Source organism: Rutilus rutilus (assembly GCF_951802725.1).
Source record: "Rutilus rutilus genome assembly, chromosome: 18".
Classification (NCBI taxonomy): domain Eukaryota; kingdom Metazoa; phylum Chordata; class Actinopteri; order Cypriniformes; family Leuciscidae; genus Rutilus; species Rutilus rutilus.
In genome coordinates, this window is record NC_140231.1 from 8,211,008 (window position 1) to 8,235,467 (window position 24,460).

At 37.5% G+C, this 24,460-nt stretch overlaps 2 protein-coding genes across 2 annotated transcripts in view; one reads left to right on the plus strand and one right to left on the minus strand.

Moving 5' to 3' along the window:
• The window catches only part of tmem164 (transmembrane protein 164), a 40,792-nt gene extending 37,515 nt beyond the window's left edge, over positions 1–3,277 (plus strand). Inside the window, exon 6 of the mRNA XM_084386903.1 lies at positions 1,785–3,277. Within this exon, the coding sequence (XP_084243029.1) occupies positions 1,785–1,991 (207 nt within the window). The 3' untranslated portion in view covers positions 1,992–3,277. The remainder of the gene's footprint in view (positions 1–1,784) is intronic.
• A 2,816-nt stretch (positions 3,278–6,093) lies between these two features.
• ammecr1 (AMMECR nuclear protein 1) overlaps positions 6,094–24,460 on the minus strand; it is a 52,776-nt gene continuing 34,409 nt past the window's right edge. Inside the window, exons 3-6 of the mRNA XM_084386902.1 lie at positions 23,342–23,456; positions 17,229–17,319; positions 16,993–17,089; positions 6,094–7,980 (exon numbers count right to left, since the gene is read on the minus strand). Coding sequence (XP_084243028.1) covers positions 7,866–7,980; positions 16,993–17,089; positions 17,229–17,319; positions 23,342–23,456 — 418 coding nt within the window. The 3' untranslated portion in view covers positions 6,094–7,865. The remainder of the gene's footprint in view (positions 7,981–16,992; positions 17,090–17,228; positions 17,320–23,341; positions 23,457–24,460) is intronic.

Here is a 24,460-nt window from a genome sequence, read left to right on the forward strand (position 1 = left end):
ATAATCAGCGCTCAATTATTATTGTTTTTTCATTATTATCAATGTTAAAAAATGTTTTTGCTGTTTGTCTCTTTTAATCAATTTAATGCATCCATGCAGAATTATTTTCTTTCTTTATTTCTTTCTTTTTAAATCTTACCCCACACTTCATGGTTTGCACAAAAATATTAAGCAGCAAAAACAGTTTTCAATAAGAAATGTTTATTGAGCACCTAATCAGCATATTAGAAGGATTTCTGAAGGATCATGTGACAGATTCTTACAGATTCACATTTCAAGATAAAGAATTATCTTAAGAATTAAGATAAAGAATGATGTAGTTCTCATATATATATATATATATATATATATATATATGTAGCAAAGGCATGTAACAAATATGATACATACATGTAGAGACCTGTAACACTCTACATGTATGTATCATATTTGTCACATGCCTTTGCTAAGGGTTTGTTGTCTGCACAGCACCATTCATACAGCGGTTTCTCACACCAGGCTCCAGAATTTAGTGTGTCTCACAGGTGGTATGAAATTAATACCGAACCTCTTTCCAGCGACCTTGGCATTAGTGTTATTTGCATTCCGCTTGGACATGTGATAAGTGAGTCCGGTGATGTCTTCCACCGGTTGTGCTGGGTCGCATTGCAACGGAAATAAAGGAGCTGGACTCCATTTAAACAATAAGACTGAGGAACACTGAACTCCTGGAGCACAGACAAGCTTCTTGTCTTTAACATGCAGAGGAAAGAAGCCTTGAAGATGAATGTTCTGAAGTCAGTGCAGATAATCTGAAAAGAAGTCTCAGAAGTTGGTGCAGAAGGTTTTGAAAATTTTGGGCACATGCTTGGTCGTTGTTGCTGTTGCTTTTTCTGTGCTCTCTTCATGCAGAACTTCCTTTTTTTTCTCTGCTTAAATTTAAACTTGCAACAGCACAGAAACACTTTTTCTGTGTCTCAGTGAATCGTTCAATTCTTCTTGAGCAGGAGGGATTTGGAAATTGCAGTGATAATTATTTGCATAGTTTAAAGTTCACAGTTAGAACCTAATAATGCATACATTCATATAACAACATGATTCACTTTTCAAACCAATTCCAGATTCACCTAGGCATTGTACTGAACACCACAGGATTGTGTAATGTTGAACTTTCACCTGTGCATTTATGTATACCTTGTTGTGTCCCAAACAGCACTCAATAAGTGAATACAGATCTGTTAGTGGAAATGGAGAGGATTTCCATTTTGTGTTGTCTTCTGTGAAGATCTGTCCTTCCTTTTTGCTGCAAAACTTTTCTATTCCTGGGAGTCCTAAGAAATTGATGATCATTCACACTTGTTGATAAGAATGAGGGAGAACAAAACAGCTCCTGTGATTGGGTTGGTCACTATGTTAATTGACCATGTTGACCCTCCGTTTAGTAGCGTGATCAAATTTCCACCTGTATTATTGTCAATGGACGGTGGCTAATTTGACAAGAAAATGAACTTAAATTGACTATTTCAAAATATTTAGCCTTACTTGATAACCTGATACAGGCTAGAGCAGAAGTTATATTATGTTTTTCAAGCGTTGGAGTGTGATAAAGGCCTATAGCACCCCTTGTGGCAGTGTTGAAAATGCAACTTGCACTGCACTATTAATTGCATCCTGGTATGTTTTGTAAAATTAAGCATGAAATCGATCAAATTCTGCTTGAATAATCTGCGTTCATATGTTTTGGATATGCATGTTTAGTTATTGTGTCCCTATACTAACTCATCTTGTATTTTGCTTCCCACCAGTTGACCGAAGTGAATTTGAACAACATGCTGTGTCCGGCTGTCTCTGACCCGTTTTATGGGCCCTGGTATCGAGTGTGGGCAACGGGCCACCAGACCGCCTTGACTTTACTGCACGGCAAGGCTCTGACCATCCTCTCGCAACACACTGCTCCCACATGCCGGGATTTACTGGATATAGCACGTCTACGCAACAAGAAGATGGACTAGTGTTTTTATCAGCAGTCTCACATGGACAAAAGCTCATGCTCCTGAACCGAGACTTGTCCAGCATCCTAGATAAAAGCGTAACGTTAGTACATACCTTTATTTTCCTATTTGTTGTTGTTTGGTCCTAACCTGGTTTCTCATAGCTGGATCGAAGAATTGTTTTTACACCATAGGAGCAGGGGACAGCAGGATTCAAACAACATCAACCTTGCCTTTTTCTTTTTAGTTTAAATGTTTAGCAAAATGAAGATTCGGTGAACTCTCAACAGACGTAACCTTTCTTCTCATGTTGCCTTCTTTAGTTATGCTCATCGAACAGTGAAATGGGGCCAACTCGTTTGCTGAATAGCGGTTGCACAGTTCCTTGCGCCTTGCGTCCTGGAAATGCAGTTTTAAAAGATTGTCTCAAAATTACACTTTGTTATTATTGTTGACCTGTTAAGGAAAGCAGAAATGTGGCGGTACTGTATGTCTAGGAGATTTTCCAGGGCATTTCCAATCCTCTGGCAGTATCTTTCTTTAATACCGTTATGTAAATAGTCAAGACCTCTACATTCTACGCTGAAGCCATTAGCTGTTGGCTGAAGGTGTCCATTTGATTCCATTAGACTATTTACTGATGATGTTATTCAAGGGAAATGACTGTTGTTTGTAGATAGACCGAATGATCGGTTTAAGGGTAGTTTTTATTTTTAACCAATAGTTCTTTAGATGTTTCTTACTGGGCCAGTTAAAAAAAAAAAAACTTATTTTCCCTTTATTTTACAAACTTATTTTTTACAGTCTCAATATTTAGCTAAACACTATCTATAAATGATTCGATTCAGTGGAAATTAATTTTACAAACTAACTAGATTATTAGAACTTGATAGACTTGTTTCAACAAGTTTCAGACTTGCATTAAAGTGTTTACCTTATACTGTACATGAATGACTGAGTGTTTACCTTATACATGAAAACGATGTACAAAAAAAGTCCAATGTGTAGCCAAATGAGAAGGAAAAACAAGTTCCATTAGGAGGATATTTTGGTCCCAAAAACTGCTCAGCACTTGAAGTGTATTCCATCATTTCCATGTCAAAGATCCAAACATAAAATCGAAGCAGTTTGTGGCTGTTGAGCTAATGTAAGAAATCCAGTGCAGTCTAGTGAATTATGGGCTCACTCTCATTCCAATGTATGCAACTTGACTGAAAGGGAAACCTTAGTTCTGATCTCAGTTTTGTACATATGTTTTTATGAAATGTGTTCTATATTAAAGGTCTTCTCCAACGTGTAGCATCCATGAGGATTGTCTTGGTTTTATGTCTGTTCATCAAATCAAGGTATTCTGTGAAGCATGAAGACACCCAATGCTTGTTCTTTCAGATTTTTTTTTTATTGGATAAATGATTTAAAAGGTAATAACAATAATGCTTTAAAACTACATTATCATTGCCACAGCCATAGCTCACATACCCACATCTAACCCATCTATTTTCCACCCTCCCCCAACACATTTTTTTTTTTTTGATTTTGTCTTTTTTGTCTTTTTTTTTTGGAGCCATACTACCATATTCATAATAAATGCCCATTTCAAGTCTCATCACTCTAACAGCAATTCAATGGGGTAAAGGATCTAGTTCTACAGGATAAATTTTGTTTGTTTGTTTCTATTTTTTTTTTTTTTTTTTTCACCAAGTCTTTACTTCAAAAATGTCAAGTTCGTAAAGCAAGAGAGAATCCAAACTCAAAACAGAAATAAACCAGTGGTGGGCATGAGGGCTACACCAGGCAACCCCAGTGCCCGGAATGACAACACTGCAAGATGTCAATCATCGAAGGGCACGTTCAAAACTCATCTTCTCAAAGTTCCAGAACATAGAAAACCACTAAAATAATTAGAAACTAGGTCCAAAATATTTTTTGAAAAGAATTAACTTGATGTACAAAAACAGTCGTTGTTTACTTTTTTAACTTTTTTTTTTTTTACAAAAAAAGTTTTCAAACAAGTTTATTGTAGTTCTTACATTTATTTTTATCATCATCATCATTATTATTATTATTATTATTATTATATATAGTAGTGTCCCCCCCACCCCCACCCATATCTACCAGTGCGATTGTATGCCAGTGCAGCTACTGGGTCCAGAGTAAAGAAAAAAGGCTTCTTTTTTTTCTCCTTTTAAATGGCATTTAAAAATAAGGATTAGCTCATCTTTTGTATAAAGTATAACTGCTGGTCTTAGGGAAAAAAAAAACACATTAAGAAACCCATAAATCTAAGAGGCACGCTATGGGGTTTTCTTTCTTTACAAAAATAGATAATAATAACAATGATGAAAACAAAATAAAAAAGTGCAACCTAGTATTACGGTCGTAGACACCGTGCAAGGTTTCAAAAACAGCTACAATGAAAATTCATTGAACTTAGGTAGCTAAAAACCTAAAACAATATTAGAAATTGTACAAAAGAAAAAAGTAAATACACAAAAACAAAAAGACATTTCTCTTGCAGGGAAGGTTTTTGGAAGGACAAGAAGGCAGGTCTGTAGAGCAGCATTTGGACATGGCTGGAGGCATCTTTGGTTCGGTTGAACACACAAAGGTAACATGAGCCTAACTTCCAAATGACTATGGTTTTAACAGTAAACTTAAAGCTCGTATGAAGGTGTTACAACCCAACATTTATGCCTAAAATGAGCATTAGCTATACTTACCAAACACTAGTCCCAGTTGTGTTAAAAGTTACAGAAAATGAAGGAGAGTGTAATGAGAACGTAAAAAAAAAAAAAGGGCCACGACAAGCACATTTTTAACTCCTCTTTGAGCAATGTAACTGTAGGACAGGTGCTGAGAGTTTCTACAGTGTTCAAATGTGCCAGAGATTGCTAAAGTTATGTCCCCAAAGTGCATGTTCAAAGTACACTGCAAGTAGAGCTTAAAGTATTTTGTGATTCCTAGTCATTTCACAATTTTTCAAAACCTTGCTTAAAACTTAATGTATAGACATATACATATAGTTCTATGAAAGAAACCAATTTCTTTCATCACCACAACAAAATGAACCAATGATATTTGAACAAACATTGTTAGCAAAGTAAACAGCACATTGACCATCATCACTTTGGCCATATTTCGGCAACAGCGTTCAGCCAGTAAATCCAGCCGCAGTTCAAAATGGCAATGTAAATGAACGCGAACATTGACGGATACAGAGTGTGAATTTCCAGGGTAATTGTGTATTGCGTAAATGTGCACATCTATAACAGATGATATAAGCATATGCCCGAATCCCCCAGGCCATGAGGGAAAGATGGGGTTAGACTCGTCACTACTTGTCCTTTCAAACCTGCAGGAGATTTTGTTACACTGGTAGGAAAAAAACACCTGTAAAACAGATCTGCATATTTTGAGGATAATAAAAAGTCTGATATGATCAATGAGTCCGCATGACCAGTCACATTTGCTGCGACCACCCCCAACATGAGGTCCAATAGCACCATTTTATATAGTCTGTTTTCTCATATCTATATAGCAGTGAAACAAGCATGCCATGTTTAACAGGAGGCCTCCAATTCATGCAACAAATGCATTGCAAATTTGTATACATCAAATTTTCTCAAATGCAAAGACTTGGTTTTGCAGCAGAAAAAAAAAAAAAGTTCAGTTCAGTTTGTGCTGTTTTAATGGACCAAAAATGAGGCCTGGATTGTCCAACTATAAAACAATAACTGGGTTCAAAACTGAGGCAGTAAAGTAGAGATTTTTAAAGACTGAGACAGTGAGACACCACAAATGTGTCTTATTGGTAGGTAGGATTTAAATAAGCAAATTATTATTATTATTTTTTAAAAGGTCATAACTGGGCAGTGGAGGGCCTCAATAAAAAAAAAAAAAGAATTAACACGTGACGGTTTGGCAAACAGACATCTTTGCTCAAAAAACTTCATGCACAATTGCTGAAGTCACTGGTCAAAACCTTCCCGTTGTGATGCTGGCCAAAATAACCTGTCTTGCGCTAGTTGAGCAATCTGGGCAACATTTGCTGGTCCATGTCTTAACCATTTTTAAGGCAACACAACTGAAATCAGGTTGTTTTGTTTTTTTTGTTTTGTTTTTTAGGTTATAGTGAACTGAATCACGACTGTGGATGGAACCCCAAAAGCCCTTAACATTTTGCATATGAAAACAAATGACAGGAAATAGTTTTTTTTTTTGTTTTTGTTTTTTAAAAGAACCTCACCCATTTTTCCTTTCAGAGTCAATCTAAAAACTGAAACCTCGAAAAGCGAATTCACTGCATCTACAGATAAGATGACACGTGATTTAAAAAAAGAAATGCTTAGTCATGGTCATTTCAGAATAGACCTAACATTGTCAGTGACACAAATTGTCAGTGAGAAAACTATGGAGACGGTTATAACCATTGTATATAAATTAACTTCCTGGTGTGAAGTGGCAGATCCGACAACATTAATCAAGCAAACTTCAGTTCAAGATATCGAGGGGATTAAAAAGCCACAATAGCAACTGTATCTACTCAATGATCTTCTCAATTACAGCAACTGTAAATATAGAGGCTTTTGTATGGAGATGTAAACATTGTTGCTATGCGAGACAGAAATGATCATATTTATCCATAAGACCAGATCATTGAAACCAAAGCAAAAAAGAGCTTTCTGAAGCATTTCCCATGCCAGGAGAAAATGAATTTAAAATAGCCATTTAGAGCAACCACCCTGCCACAGCCTGCATTAAAAAAAAAGAAAAAAGTATGGCTTTTTTTAGCTTGTCCCTGTCATTTGACCTTGGTCTCTCAGAAGGTTTTCCTCTCTGTGTGACAAAATAGGAGCAAAACAAAAATTCAGACAGCTTTTTGGCCATGAGGTCAGTTGTGAGCCCAGTTGACCTTAACTCACTTTAGTCTCCGACTCTTTAATTTACTCCCTTATTCTGAATACAGACTTATACTTGCGATCTCACGAACAACACTAACAAACACTAATACAAAACGTCAACACGAGAAATTAAATAAGAGATGGATTACTAACAGATTAATATGCTTTTTTCCCTAAGAGTAGCAAATCTACACACACACAAAAAAGGGCTAACTGACTGTTTGACAAACTTAATTCAATTCAGGACCAATAATGCTAAGAGCAACAGGCCTTTGCATTATGGTAAATATTCTGGTATCCCCAACAGCAAATTTAATATAGTGGTTTCAATTATCTGATGAGTTTGAGTCAACAGGAAAAAAACGAACAAGACTTAACTAGTTCTTCGTTGCCTAACTCAGCCACACTGCACAACCCTACAACCAACAACAAAATTGACAAAAAAGGAAAACAGAAAATCACCCCTCATAAAAGAAAGTTAGAAGAATAACACAGAGAGGAAATGACATCCCTTAAACCCTGTGGTTGCATGCGCGGGGGTTGGGTGTGCGCCAAATAAAGCAAGTCATTAAAGCTTAGCATAGATAAAATCTGAGCAAAATTATACTATCTTCAAAACTAGCCCATCATTTAATATGACTTATTTCCATCCACAGACTAAGAAACCTGATTAGGAAATTTGTTGAAACAACAAAAAAAATTTAGTACTTGTTTATTTGTAAAAAAAAAAAAAAAAAAAAAGGAAGGGGTCGATATATATGCTGCAAAAACTAAATTAATACAAATAATAAAAATGACAAAATGAATTTTTCGCTTTATAATCACCTAATTCTTATTTGCACCCGCTGCCATGCCTCCATCTGACTGTGGACATGGCAACGGAAACTATCATCATAAAATGGTACAGTAGTACAGATAGCTAGACCACGAGGAGGCGGGCTCTCCAGGGAAGATGTCCGCAGAGAGGTCCAGTGACTGGTCATGCGGCTCGCTGTCAGGAATAATGGTTGTATGGAGGGAGAGGGTGCCCGATGCCATTCTGGTAGTGATGATGCTGGCGATGGGCGATGTATTCTGCGTAGCTCATTGTCATCTTTTCACTACGGTACCTAAAACAATGGTGAAAAAGGGGTAAGCATCAGAACCGTGGAAGACTGTCAAAATACTGTTCACAACACAGGCCTGTAGATGACTGTAAAAATGACGTAATCAATCACCTTCATGTTTCAAACATTTAACTTTCCTCTGTGGAACACAAAAGGAGAAATTTCACATTTTTCTCCAAGGTTCTCTTTTCCATGCAATAAAACTGAATGAGAACAACAAGTCAAGCACCAAAAAAAAAAAAAAAAAAACTTAAATGAGAATTTTATAAAACTATTTTATCAAAACACATTATTAAAAAACAAATCACACAGATTTCTGCATTTAATCACAGCAAACATTACAATTTGTAATTACAATAAATCTCCAAATTAATCTAGAAACAAAGATAATTGTTGATATTTAAAAATATTTGTTTAGTGGCATTTTTACTACGAACTATGAATGAAGGCCATTATCACAGATACCAATCACTCATGCATCTATTAAATTAATTGTTTTTCAATTTGTGGGTGTAAATATATCCATTCAACATTACAGTATAATTGAAAGCCGGTCCTAAACTGCAAATTATGAGATTTTTTTAAATGTATAATTTTAACCATTACAGAACATTTCAGATTTAAAAACTTTTAACTTAAAACAATACTTGCATTCATGCGGCTACATTTATAATGGGTTTGTATGTATGTATGTATGTATGTATGTATGTATGTATGTATGTATGTATGTATGTATGTATGTATGTATGTATGTATGTATGTATGCATGCATGTACAGTATGTATGCATGCATGCATATAGATATAGTAAGGACATTCTAAGTTTGGACATTGTGTTCGGCTGAAATAAATTTGTGCAAATGGGCAATCTAGTGAAATTGCACATGCCTTTACATTTTTCTTGTTATAAATTGTTAAACAGCCAACACAAATGAAAATATATATGCCTATTGGGCTTAAAACTGATGAATAATTGAACAAATGTAATTTTCAGTCTATTTCACCTTTAATCTTAGATTCAATTGGCATAAGAGAAAATGGACGATAGGAAGACATTTGCAGCTCATCTCGCCCAGGTTTTGGAATGAATACTATACTCTGTATATTGTTGGTGGAAATTGACTATGTGCTGTTGCACTTTTAATCAAGTGCTGGATCACTGGTACAGGATCATTGGTACAAGATTATTACAGATTTTTTTTAATAGAATTCGGCACTAAAGCCATCAGGGCCCACAGATTTGTAATTAGGCAACTGTGAAATTACTTTCTTTTACTTTCATTTCCTTTCTCCAGTGTAATTTCTACTACTGTAGTTACATATACACACATACACAGTTCAAGCGGGTACTGCGAGTCATCTTGAGGTAATAACATTTTATATTAATATTTAAATTTAATATTTTGTGTTAAATTATTTGCTTATGTGGCAAATAGCCACATTAATGTAGAGACTGTCCTCTATCTGTGCGCCAAATTTCATAATTTTCCCGCAAATGGTTCTATGGGCTGCCATAGACTCAAGAATGGATAAGGATAAGACATTAAACTGAGGTCCTGACTCTCAGTGGTCATTAAAATTCCCTTGTCCCTTCTCATAAAAGAGTAGGAGTTAAACCCCAGTGTCCAGGTCAAATTCACTCCATTGGCCAAATCTCTATGAATTGGCCCTGGCTCTCACTCCCAGCCCTGGATCATGGCTTCTAAATAATCCCCATCTACTCAATTGGCTCCATCACTCCCTCTCCTCTCCACCTATAGCTGGTGTGTGGTGAGCGTATTGGCACCGTTGTACTGTAGCTTTTGTCAATAAACCTACACCAACACAGGAGAATACATCAATATGTTTCTAAATATGTGAACTGCTCATCACGATTTCAAAATAAAAGTTTAAACCCTTTAGAGTTTGCATGTTTTGATGTCCACATGTTCTTGTTCAAGAAAATCACAGTGGCTGTAGCATTTTCAATCTTAAAAGAAATAAGTGGACATTTAAATTAAATGTTTGGCCAATATTAAACAAGGATTTGATCATTCTGTAAAGTAGGGCTGGGCGATAAAACGATAACGATAATTATCGCGATAGAATTTTTCTCGATAAAACGATATCAAGAGTTCGATAATGTTTGATGTTCGATGTAACGGTAGCCTAGTAATATTAACTGCACCATGAAATGTGGGATATACATATTGAATTGTATTATATTATTAATGTAGACAATGTATTAAAGGACTAATGGAATATAATTACAGTATTTAATAATGTATTTAGGCTACTGTTTTTCATACAAATACCATAGAAACCATAAAGTTACATTTTGCCATGATAGTGAGGTGCTACAGGCTATGCCTGGTTTTATCTGTGGTTATCATGATCTAAATGCATGATACTGGATGACCAATGGTTAAGTTTAATAAAACTCAAGCAGTCAGAATATTACATTTTACCAAATAGCACATGCAGAAACTAAGAAATTAATTGTCCAATAAAGATATTTATTTTGTTAAGGAAAAATTACAAATGTTTGAATGTTCTACCTCAGATTTGTGAAATGTTCACCTGTTTGGTAAGTGTTTGTCATGATATGTTCTGACAACAAAGAGTAGTTTAAAGCCACAATTAACGCTCTTGTTTCTACAACTTTCACTTAGGAGCAAAAATCTGCCTTTAAACTTGAAAGAAATAAAGATTTGACTTTTATCGTGATAATTATTGATATCGACTGATATAAAAAAAATTATCCTGATTTTTTTTTTGGGCCATATCGCCCAGCCCTACTGTAAAGTAACAACAACAATCGGGCCATTGGCGCAGAGAGCAGGCATTTCAATAAAACCATATTGATTACTTGCTTTTGATCCTTTATTTAAACCAATTATATTATTGCCTCATTGTTATTATATTTGTATTTTAAGTGATTTTAAAGGCTATTGTTCACTTAGGTCTACTTTTATATCCACAAAGAATATCCGATTAATCGTCAAAATAATTGACTGATTACACCTTTGTGACTTTGTCAAATAAATTTAAAAAATACTCTCGTTCTCGTAAACCATATCGTGTATCGTCTCGTGCACTAAGTGTATCGTCACACCCTTTAGATACTAGTGCTGTCAAAATGGCTGAAAAACAAAATTCAAATCTTCTACTCAAATAATATTCGAATTATCTGAGTGGCTATTTGAAAACAAAAACTTTGACTTCCTTATATTTGCACAATATTATTTATCCAGCATTTTTTTACTTAACCTGTTTTGAATCTTATTTAATGTTTTAAATAAATGTCATTAAAACAAGATTTTGTCCGAATTGTGAAACCGAAAATTTAAATGAAATATATTTTAATGTTCTGTGGAGAGCCAAACCTTCTCCATTCGGTGGATACTGTTGCTTCTGGTTTGTGTATTTTAATTTACAGACAAATCTACAAAATAGGTCTCCCCAAAACTTTAGTTTTTTTTTTGTCATGTCTGTATGTGTATTTCCCTCATCTAAAATATAAAACATGTTTATAGACTGATATTTTTCTGATGTTCTACATCAGAGTTGTTGTTTAGGAATATATAAACAGATGGTTCAATATACTGGTAATGAATATTCTATGAGAATTAAAATTTCAAGTTTTGACTGCTAATGTCACGTCCATAACACCGTCAACTTTACTTTGTTCCCCACAGTAGCACGAAAATTACCTGTTATTTAAACTGTGATTACATTTCAGCAGAAAGCGTCTAGGTTACGACTGTAACCTCTGTTCAGAACTTTATGGGGAACATATTCCACGTGAACCGGTGTCTGAAAAGCTATCCAATCACGGTAATCGAAATTGGGAGGCTTAGGAATAGCCTGCCACCTATGCTGCTATTTATTCTACCCTTAACATTCACTAGCATTATCGCCTAATGCAAAGGTAGGCCTAGGCTACACGACTCTAGACCAGGACCAGTACCAGGGAAAAACTAGACCTTACAGTGATAAACTCAGATACTGGGGGACTCGAGACGAAAATGCATCTAGCAGATCGTCTCCAACAAACTCCTAGTACACATGCCTAAGCCAGATATTAAGGCAGCCCCCGTGGGGATGGCACTTGAATATCATGTCTGAAGTTCAAAGTTATAGTCTCTTAAACAACTCTCAGAAGTGAGAGGAGACCTGCTACAAGGTGGCCATCCATGTGGCCCGAAGAGGGACAATGCTTGGTTGGTCTATCTGGAGCTTTATACAAAGTGATGGCCTCAGAAGAAAACCCCCCAAATGGGAGGAAGCCATCTCACGCCGAACAGAATCTGTTTGAAGCTCCCGTTCATGGTGGCCTTACTAGAGATTTCTCTATGAGATGAAGCCAACCTGTACACCACTGGGTGACCAAGATTGGCACCACCTACTACATAAACCTGACAACTCTAACACAAGAGGCCTATGACAAGATATGCAATCCTACCTATAAAAAAGGGAACTTCAGGGCCCTAATTCCTATTTTTACATATCCTATCAAACATACCCCTTAATACTTTCTAAACAAGGAACAGAGGTCTGAAGTTTAACAACCTTATAATAAAGACCTACCTAAACTTTATTCTCAGAATTAAGGCCTACAAACCCAAAGGCTAGAAAGGCGCCCTTTCGCTCACTACCAAGCCAGATTCCATTTTAATGGGAAAATATCATCATTGGTCCAGGCCTCAAGCCTGATGTAAGAAGCACCTGGGGTAAAGAAAATTGGGGGTCAGGAAGAAGAGAGAAGAGGGTGGTAGTTATTCACCCTCAGAGGAAAGGGATCCCCAAGAGCCAGATCTGAGGTGCGGCGCAGTTCGTCCACTACGCAGGGGAGAGACCCTGACCCTGATCCTGATCCAAATCCTTCAGCAGGTTGGCTTGGTATGCCTGTGACAGACATTGTGTGTAAAGCAGCCCCAGCCTGACCTGCTGCCGCATATGCCCTGCCATTCAAGTGAGATATCATCTTGAGCGGTTTGGAAGGCAGGGTCGGAAGCTTTCAGTGCCGAAGCCTCTCCAACAGCGAGATAGTTTGCGAACGTCTCGTCGAATGGGGGCATTGACACATACCCATGTTCACACATTCCCTCAACATCAGCATAGTTTGCTCGCTGTTGGCGATGGATGCGTGCAAAATATGGGTTCTTCCACGCCTTCTTGATCTCAGTATGCAGATCAGGCAGGAATGGAAGGCTCACAGGAGCTGGGGAATTATGGCCAGAAAGGAACCATGCGCAGAAGCGCACTCCATAACACCCAAGAGCTCAACATGCGCGGGGCAGGGAGGCTGTGAGGCTTCAGGTAGTACCTCTTCTTCACCCTCATCAGCCATCTCCTGCTCTCTTGGGCTGGGTGCCAGCAGAGCACTTGCTGCTGGATCAGAGGATGTAAGAGATAACATCCTCTTCCAGCAACTCACCCTCGCAAGCTTATGACGGTCTTGAGAGAGAAACAACTCTCAAACTCATCAGCGAGCTCCATCTGGGAACCCCATGATCCCAAGTCTCCACTGTGCCTCAGCACAAGCGGGACCCGAACCACTGGGCCCAGATGCCTGTCCCTCTTCCTTCGAGAAGAGGGCCAAACGAGAGCGGAGTTTTCTTAGCGGAAAACTCACATTCTGCACAATCAGGTCTTTCAAGAACTGATCGTGCGTGCTCTTCGCCCAAACAGTAAATGCACAAGGTGTGTGTATCATCTGGTGTCAGATACCTGAGAGACAGACCCACACACTTCTTGAAATGCTTATCACTTGCCATAATTGTTTCTTACATTTTTCAGGTGATATCAAATCAGACAAAACAGTCCCTGAAGACAAAAAAGGATGACATGTTCTCTAGGCGTCCCTTTTATACTTCCAGGTCGCACTAGTAGTGACATCATAGGCTGTCGCCGGTCAATTTCAATTGCTGTGATTGGATAGCTTTTCAGACAATGGTTCACATGGAAGGTGTTCCCCATAGTGTCATCGACGCAGTGCGAGTTCCCTCTCGAAAGGGAACTCACTTTGTATTTACAGGAGCTGTCAAGTTTATCAGTGAATGATTCCGCACTGTCACCAAAACTCGTTATAATCGACACTGTCCAAACTGCACAATGAATATCTTATTTAAATAGTGTTTTCACTTTGTTAGTTATTATGAAAGTATTTGTGAGAGTGCAGAAGTCGAGTTGGCTACAATGCTCAGCAGTGCAATAGGAGTAGATCTAAACTTACTGCTATAGCCAGCATTTTTCACGATTAGTTAATCTTGCCAGTTGTAATAGTAAAACCGTAATAAAAGTTTTGCAAAAGAGTTCCACGTAATATTTATAAGCAAAGACATTACCATCATAGCCCAATTACAGCATTGAAGTCGTCAAAGAGAGACGCTTGTTTAACCCCTTAACCAGCAAGGACACAAGCTGAAAATGACATACCCAAAATGAAATGGCTGCATTTCATGAACCCTTCAGTCTACATGCATAACCCCGGTCTCATTTGAAACCACACTTGACAATTTAAGAGAACCTCAAATTGAATGAAAAGTGACTACCATTTTTTTGTATGATATACAGTGAAGAAAATAAGTTTTTGAACACCCTGCTATTTTGCAAGTTCTCCCACTTGGAAATCATGGAGGGGTCTGAAATTATCATCATAGGTGCATGTCCACTGTGAGAGACATAATCAAAAAAAAAAAATCCAGAAATCACAATATATGATTTTTTAACTATTTATTTGTATGATACAGCTGCAAATAAGTATTTGAACACCTGTCTATCAGCTAGAATTCTGACACTCAAAGACCTGTTAGTCTGCCTTTAAAATGTCCACCTCCACTCCATTTATTATCCTAAATTAGATGCACCTGTTTGAGGTCGTTAGCTGCATAAAGACACCTGTCCATCCCATACAATCAGTAAGAATCCAACTACTAACATGGCCAAGACCAAAGAGCTGTCCAAAGACACTAGAGACAAAATTCCACAAGGCTGGAAAGGGCTACGGGGAAATTGCCAAGCAGCTTGGTGAAAAAAGGTCCACTGTTGGAGCAATCATTAGAAAATGGAAGAAGCTAAACATGACTGTCAATCTCCCTCGGACTTGGGCTCCATGCAAGATCTCACCTCGTGGGGTCTCAATGATCCTAAGAAAGGTGAGAAATCAGCCCAGAACTACACGGGAGGAGCTGGTCAATGACCTGAAAAGAGCTGGGACCACCGTTTCCAAGGTTACTGTTGGTAATACACTAAGACGTCATGGTTTGAAATCATGCATGGCACGGAAGGTTCCCCTGCTTAAACCAGCACATGTCAAGGCCCGTCTTAAGTTTGCCAATGACCATTTGGATGATCCAGAGGAGTCATGGGAGAAAGTCATGTGGTCAGATGAGACCAAAATATAACTTTTTGGTCATAATTCCACTAAACGTGTTTGGGGGAAGAAGAATGATGAGTACCATCCCAAGAACACCATCCCTACTGTGACGCATGGGGGTGGTAGCATCATGCTTTGGGGGTGTTTTTCTGCACATGGGACAGGGTGACTGCACTGTATTAAGGAGAGGATGACTGGGGCCATGTATTGTGAGATTTTGGGGAACAACCTCCTTCCCTCAGTTAGAGCATTGAAGATGGGTCGAGGCTGGGTCTTCCAACATGACAATGACCCGAAGCACACAGCCAGGATAACCAAGGAGTGGCTCTGTAAGAAGCATATCAAGGTTCTGGCGTGGCCTAGCCAGTCTCCAGACCTAAACCCAATAGAGAATCTTTGGAGGGAGCTCAAACTCCGTGTTTCTCAGCGACAGCCCAGAAACCTGACTGATCTAGAGAAGATCTGTGTGGAGGAGTGGGCCAAAATCCCTCCTGCAGTGTGTGCAAACCTGGTGAAAAACTACAGGAAACGTTTGACCTCTGTAATTGCAAACAAAGGCTACTGTACCAAATATTAACATTGATTTTCTCAGGTGTTCAAATACTTATTTGCAGCTGTATCATACAAATAAATAGTTTAAAAAATCATACATTGTGATTTCTGGATTTTTTGGGGGGATTATGTCTCTCACAGTGGACATGCACCTACAATGACAATTTCAGACCCCTCCATGATTTCTAAGTGGGAGAACTTGCAAAATAGCAGGGTGTTCAAATACTTATTTTCCTCACTGTACTTTAAATTGATAGTTCAGCCAAAAAATTTTTATTCTTTCATTAATTACTCACCCTCAAGTCGTTTTAAACTCGTAAGACTTTCCTTCATCTTCGGAACACAAATGAAGATCTTTTTATGAAATCTGAGAGCTCCAAATCCTTCCATAGACAGCTACGCAACTGACACTTTGACGCTAAAAGTTCATTAAGTAAAACTAAATCCATATGAACTGAGCAGTCCAAATTTTCTGAAGAGACTCATTGCTTTTATATGATGAACAGATTGAATTTACACTTTTATTCACATATAAACTGATCAGCTAACATAAACAGAAGCACAACCAAACCTGCTTGATGCGAAAAACAAACCTCTTTTGGAAGCTCAAACATGCTGCGTAACATGACAATGAACATCATTGGTTCTCGCATGTCAAGCGCACATGCTTGAGCTTATGTTTAACACAACTGATGTGTGAGTTGATGAAATAAGTGAATAAAATCCTAAATTCAATCTGTTCAATCAATTCAAACTAATCTTCATACTTCATAATGCATGTATACAGTGCAACAACAAAAAATAAATGTTACAATTGTTTAGAGCTAATATATAATTAACTAGTCAAGGTGCAATACCAAACAGGACCACATGGAGATGCCAAAAGACGGTTCAAAAGAAACAGATCCGTTCAGAATTACTAAACAAGAAAATACAAATAAAAAAATAAAAACCTTCTAAATCTGCTGCCTATGACATCCTGTGAAAAATGCCCTTAAGAGACTAGTACTGTTGGACACAAGAACTAAAATATTCTAAACTAAACTAAAATAGCCTTGTATTGTATAGTGATCAAAAATTGTTTAGAAAAGGTAATTCTCTCACCTGGTCAATTTAATAGTCTTCCTGAAGTCATTTGTGATGGGAGCTTTGTAACCTCCCTTTCGAAGTAAGGAATCTATGGTCTGAATGTGGTCCCATCCTATGGAGAGAGAACAAATTCAATCCTGTTTTTTTCATACTGATTGAGTGTTACCTTTTGGCCTATTCTTCATCTTGTTTCTGCTGTTATATTGTAACTGAATGCAGATAAAACTCAGGCAAGTGTACTTTTTTCTCACCTTGCTCCTTCGCAACCTCTGGCAGGTAGGTGGCGGTGCGCTTTGATCCTTTTTCATTAAAAAATTCTATCCTAATGCCGTGAACACCCACCTAAGAAATAAACACATTTTGAAAAATCTTTTTTCGATTTGATCTCCATGTAACTGTCATCAATGATGTAAGAAAATGTTGAAGTTGACACAAAACCATGAGACGCATAGATCATTACGTTTCCTCCTCACGTTTCCAAAAAATCTGTTTCTTCAATAGGACTTTCACTTAGAAAAAAAAACAGCACACCTGAAGTGTTTATTCAAATCCCTAACCCTAGGTATGAGCAATAGTGATGCTTGCATTACAAAACACCACTGATGAGAGATTCCTAAAGCAACTGCTACACTTTACTTCTAGTGGACTATTTTGCTTCTGGGTTTGTGATGTGTAAACACAGTCTAGCTCCGAACTGGGTCACTGTTGACAAAAGGTACAAATGCATATGTAATGGCAGCAGAACTACATAACACAAAGACTTTGGTTCTAATTTCCAGGATCTGAACAGAAGGGAAAAGAATGCGAAAATGATTTGGCAAGAGGATAGTGACTGGTACCTGCATGATACATTCAATCAAACTGTCATGCTATTTTGGTTTTTTCAAAGAAAGGCAGTGTGAGCAGAGAAACAAAACAAACATTATTCAAAAGAGGTGATTATAGGTTTATTTTACTTTAATATTTTATACAGGTTTGAAGTTGTTACTATTCAGACAAGATGTGTTTTCTAAAAGTCTGAGTGATAGTTATAAACTTTTTATAAACAATTATAAAAGTTTTTAGTTTTTTTCGATCTCAGTATTCATACGGTGGGATTGTCTATTGTCTGGATGCAGCTGTAAACCCTCTGGGGTCTGAGGTGTTTTCTGGGCCCTGGAGGTGTTCTGACATGCTCTGACATTTGTGCTTATTTCTGTTACTTGTGACATTTTCATGGCTAAAGTCAGACACCTGCAAGCCAAGTTTAGAGGAGTCTTGGTCAGATTACAGTGAGGAAAAACACTGCAAAAGAAAAAGAAAATTCCACAAAACTGACATTGTGGCTGTTTTGTGTTTTTATAAATATATTGTGTTTTTAATAATATATTATTGTGTTTTTAATAATATATTATTATAAATAAATAAATACATAAATAAATACATAAATAAATACACATACATATATATATATCTCCCCCAACACTGCTAACATTACAGAAAAGACACATGCACAATACACGGCAATGTCGTCAGTTCTTACCCAGGACTTTTCGTCTAAGGTCACATATTGTTTGCATGGCCCGAATCATTAAGATTCCACAGTATGCCAGGCTAAGTCGGTAGCATACTGGTTCATTCTAAAGTGAATTCTGTGCTAATTCTGCACAGCCCAGATTCGCTCTCTGATCATGCAATTTGTAAGCTGCACTTCAACAAGCTGCAGTGGCTGGACCATTTGTCAAAACTGGAGGCTGAGGGCCGATGGCTTTTTGTGCATATGTAAGCAGATCTTGAAAGTGTCTCATCTCTGAAGGTGTTGTGAGCTCCACACTGAGCTGCAGCACACTCTCAGTAAAATACTAGCTTGAAAAGACTAACCAAAGGTGGACTTTATACCAGTCTTTACTTAGGATCTCAAACGATTCTTTAAATAAGTCAACACTAAAATAAAAGACTAACACCGTGTCCTAACCAGACGCGATAAGATTCCAGCGACAAACAATTTGTCTATCCACACCAGAGGCGAAGAGACTGAGATGCGACAAAATCAACAAAAACCCAAAGTCCATAAGAACAGCGTGTGGGCGGGCTCTTGCGGCACCAGGGCTTTTAATCTTGACGGCACTCACAAGGAAATGGATAAGTACATAATCCAATTCACAAATATTACACCATTTAAAAATTATTAAAAAATACATAGTTACTAAAATACTGAGTTACTAAAAGAATCTTTGTCATAGAATACACTTGTTTGTTCACAGTTAGAACATTCTTACTGTAGGGGTGATACACCGCTCTACAGTAATTTGAAAGTGATTGCAGTACCAGTTTTGGCCACAATCTTACATACAGCTCCTTTAATTAATTTTTTTAAACAAAACTAACCAATCCAGAACAAACACAGACCCAGATTACAGAGCTCTCATTAGCCAGCTGTACATACACGTATATCTGCGTAATTCAGAGAAACCTCGCAGCTGAAGCTTTAACGCAACAACTTCCACTGTATATGATGAAATATATTCCAGATGAAATTAGATTGTATTATTTATTAATAATATAACCATTTTAAGATGAAATATAATTTCTTAACACGATTATAAGGCCGCACAGAGAAAGTGCTTTTTGATATGTGTGGCTTCAGTTGTTCCTACTTTTTTACAAACTTTTTTGGTGAATCATGATTTATTTGTGAAAACGTTTGTACGCAGATTTCAGGAACAAATTTGTGCGTACACATGCTTGGTGAATAAGACCCATTGTCATTGTTTTCCATAAAAGTATGTCCGGAGGCTTTTTTCTGCATGTGGAGCTGTTTTCAGGGTTTGCATAAAGTCTGGGGATAGTTATACTTAATTTTTGCAGGTTTGCATATAGTTCAGTGTTTGTATTCCCTGTGAGGATAATCATTTTACTACTACTACTAGTAGTAGTAGTAGTAGTAGTAGTAGTAGTAGTAGTAGTAGTAGTAGTATGAATGATGAGCACTGCTGCAAAAATCTGCCTCTGTGCCATGTCATTATATTCATACACATTAAATGTAAGGTTGACCAATATGACAATATAATCGTATATACCTTCGCGCTCATACAGACGCAGCAAGTACAAACCAGGCTTCACACATTCCACGTAAAGAGAATTGATGTGCTATATCGAAATGCAGGGCTCAAAAATAGTGGCTTTTGCACCGGAGGAACATTTTCATAGTTCCAATAACTGTTGGCAGATGTACCCTTTTTTTGGTATGTTCGCACCGCAGGAACTAAGAACGATTTTAGATATATGAACGCTTAAAGGACTAAACGGACTAAAGTAGCTCCTACTGCAAAGTAGGGTCTAACCCAACATAATAGGCCTTTATCACAGTCCATGTGTTGTCAAATCCACCTCTGATTAGTAGCGTAAATGAATTTCCACCTGCATTATCGTCAATGGACGGACACCAGTTTTAAGAAGAAAAATAAACTAATTAAGTTTAACTTAACAATAAACATCAATATGTAAAACTGTTAATTTAGACTTACATTACCAGCAGCCATATCACCCTGTAGCCCAAGACTGGTTGCCCACTGAAGCTAAGCAGGGCTGAGCCTGGTTAGTACCTGGATGGGAGACCTCCTGAGAAAACCAGGTTGCTGCTGGAAGAGGTGTTAGTGAGGCCAGCAGGGGGTGCTCACCCTGTGGTCTGTGTGGGTCCTAACGCCCCAGTGTAGTGACAGGGACATTATACTGTCAAAAAAGAGCACCGTCCTTCGGAAGAGACGTTAAACCGAGGTCCTGACTCTCTGTGGTCATTAAAAATCCCATGGCATTTCTCGTAAAGAGTAGGGGTGTAACCCCGGTGTCCTGGCTACATTCCACCATTGGCCCTTACCAATCATGGCCTCCTAATAATCCCCTTACATTGAATTGGCTCTATCACTCTCTCTCCTCTCTCCACCTATATCCGGTGTGTGGTGAGCGCACTGGCGCCGTTGTACTGTGGCTGCCGTCGCATCATCCAAGTGGATGCTGCACACTGGTGGTGGTTGAGGAGAGATCCCCTGATATGATTGTAAAGCGCTTTGGGTGTACAGTAGTACATATGAAAGCGCTATATAAATGCCCGATTCTATTCTATTCTATTCTATTCTTACATCCTACCCTACAATGCATGTCATCTTTTATTTTATCGTGTAACATATGAGAGACGAGATGGTCAGCGCTGCCCGTGTTGCCAGTCAGGAGATTAACAAGCAGCACAAATCTCAAGTTACTGCCAGAGGAATAATCTGACTGATTCAATTTTATTTTTAATGTTATTTTTGCATTATATTACTACCCATTTTTGTCTACAGTATAATGCTATTCAATCATTGCACTCAAACACAGAGGATATGACTCTTTTACATTCAAATCAGTTATTTTTGTATAATTGTGCATAGGCTGGAAATATAACTTCAATTTGATCTAATTTCTGGCATTGTAAAATAAGTGCATGAAAAGTTTTTAAAAGTTTTCCCTAAACCTTTAATTTAATCCCCCAAAATACTTTAGTCAGAATTATTATTATTTTTTGTTTTGTCTAATTCTAATGCTCTTTAGTGTGTTATGTTGTTTGTATCGTATTCTTGCAGATCTGTAAAGGTAAACAGACTCTAGAGTATTGCATACACATACAGTATGGCTGCAATATTATGACACCTTTTTTTCTTTGTTTCACAATAATCAATTAATGATAAACTGATCCACTGATGGTAAACTGAGGTTGGTTTCTTTAGAAGTATCTGTGCTGAATTCTACATAAATCACAACAATCCTGTGCTATGGGCACAGCCATTGATACAGCCTAACGAGGACTTTTTTTTACGTTATTTAAAGCTTCTGCTTTTTGAACGAGGAAATGTGATAAAGGCATATTTTAGGAACTACCAGTGACATAAGTGTACATTGATTGGACAAATACATGTGAAACATTGGCACCTGCCATTTTTTTAAATCCGTGTAAACAGTTTATAGCCTATATAGCAAACAGCGATAAAACAGCAAAACAACGATAGATAAAGCACATTTTTCCATTTGCATTGTTCTTGCATTCCATGTAAAAAGTCTAGCGAGTAAAATGAAATCAAATGTACTAGCCAATGGCGACTCGAGTTTCAGTGTTCATAGAGGGTTGAATAAGTAAAGTAAATACTCAAATAAAAGGACACAAATACAATAGAGTGGTGTAGAGATGTCAGAACCCAGAAGACTAATTCGCCAGTGGTTCCTTCAAGATTTTCCTATGGAGTTTTTCCAATTTATGAGTAAAATAAAACCTGAGGTAAACATAACTTGACAATACTTTGATGTTTTGTTCTACAACAAACTGCACATACCCATTAAAATAATCCCCCAAAATTATTGAAGCAGTTATATTTATTTTTTCAAACATACGTTTATAATAAGTAACTAAAGATGGTATGGGGTGTGAGTGTGTACAGTTTTAGCTGTAGAACGTAGGGCTAGGCGATATATCGATAAAAATTTTTGAAACGATATGGAATAAAGCAATACCGTATATATACAGTAGTTTGATACGAGCACATCTGAAAAATAGCGTAGGACGCAGTGTGAGCATAGTACATAGTACAATTTGTCCTAAACATGTTATATTAAGGGCTTCAAAATAACTGGTAAGATATAGTTAACAAGTTTAAAGCAGCTTGCCCTGTCAGATGCTCTGACAGATCTGTTGCTAACTGACAGATAAATACTTACGCTGTTGTGTTTAATGTGTTTGATATGTGGTGCTTTCTTCAGTGCTTAACTTACATTTCACAGGTATATTCTCTGTCTGTAAATGTTAGAAAGTCAATAAATATGTCCATTTCACTGTCAGGAGAGGCAAACTGTCACTTGCCTTCTGCAAGTGAATCTTCGCTAAAAATTCAAGCTTCTGTGAATGAGCGCTGCTGCGCGCATGCGCACCAAACAGACGGAGCACAATAGAATAGTAGCACAATAATTCTGACTAACATCCCTGCACTACTCTATAACCATATATATAGACAAAATACATTTTAATATATTGCTCTTTGAACCATTTGTAATACAATCACACTGTTTAAACTGAGAAGTTTTTACGTTATTAAATAGTAGCTTCGTTTTAAAGGGTTAAGTGTTACTGTCAAAGTAAATTATAATCGTTGGCTATTGGTTTTAGCCATAACTAGCTGTGAATTATCAGTTACTGGTATTAGGCCTGAAATTTCATTTCAGTAGTGTCATTTATTTTTTAAATGTGTGCAGCAAAAAACCTTAAGTGAACAAAGTTTTTGTTTTAGTTAATTTTGTGAATAAATGATATACACAGCACGCATGTATTAATAACTGGTAGTAATTGATTCTGTGCTCTTACCTCCCAGTCTAAATAATCCCCAACATCCTCAAAGTTGGTGAGCAGAGACACTGAGCAGAAGAGGCGCTGCAGCTCGTCCCTCGTCATGGGGGGAAAGCGACTGTCTTTAAGGGCACTGTGAAGGGGACATGAAGATGAGATTTAAGACAAAGCACGTCATGGGATAGTAGTATAACCCCAAAAGTATAATTTACATTAAGGTAACATTTTAGATTTTATTTTTATTTATTTGTTTGCTTTATGCCAGGGGTGCCCAATCCTGTTCCTGGAGATCTACCTACCTAGAGTTCAGATCCAACACACCTGACTAATTATCAAGTGCTCCTGAAGACCTAAATTAGCTGGTTCAGCTGTGTTTGATCAGGGTTGGAACTGAACTTTGCAGGAAGATAGATCTCCAGGAACAGGATTGGGAACCCGTTTTATGCCACGTCAGCATCTAAAGGTGGTCACACACCGGACAAGAAGCGCAGAGTCGCGTCTAGTCTCACACACCAAACACTCACATTCTGTTGTCAGTTTGTGGTCAACAATATTGTTATGTTTTACAGACATCATGAAATTAAGATTATGTATGTACTGTACGATATGTATTGTAATGTACTATGTACCTGGTTCCTCCAGTAGGTGGCAGCACACGACATACATTACATAATGCTTTCGCACTGAGGTTAGTGTATGAAAAAATATGGCACAGAAAGATTAGAAAGAGCTAAATTTATTATATATTTCTTCCTGTATGTTTAGACTTTATTCAAGCTGCAAAATTATGAATGTAAAACTAAATGCATCTTGCAGCACAGGGTAAAACCAGTATGTACAATGACGTTTTGGGACAAAAATAATGTAATTTAAAAGAAAACAATGTTAATGGCGCTCTGGATTTTAAACAGCCTCCTGAATTGTAGCTGGGCGCCGCGGACAGAAGCCAAGTGGAGCCACCAGTGTGCGTACAATCATAGAAAACAATGTGTTGAAATTTTAAACTTGGCACGACAAACACGACAAGTCGCTTCTCGTTCAAACACACACACAATACGTTAGCTTCAGTCTGCATTACATTTGTCGTGTGTGTGTGTGTGTGTGTGTGTGTGTGTGTGTGTGTCTGTTACACATAAA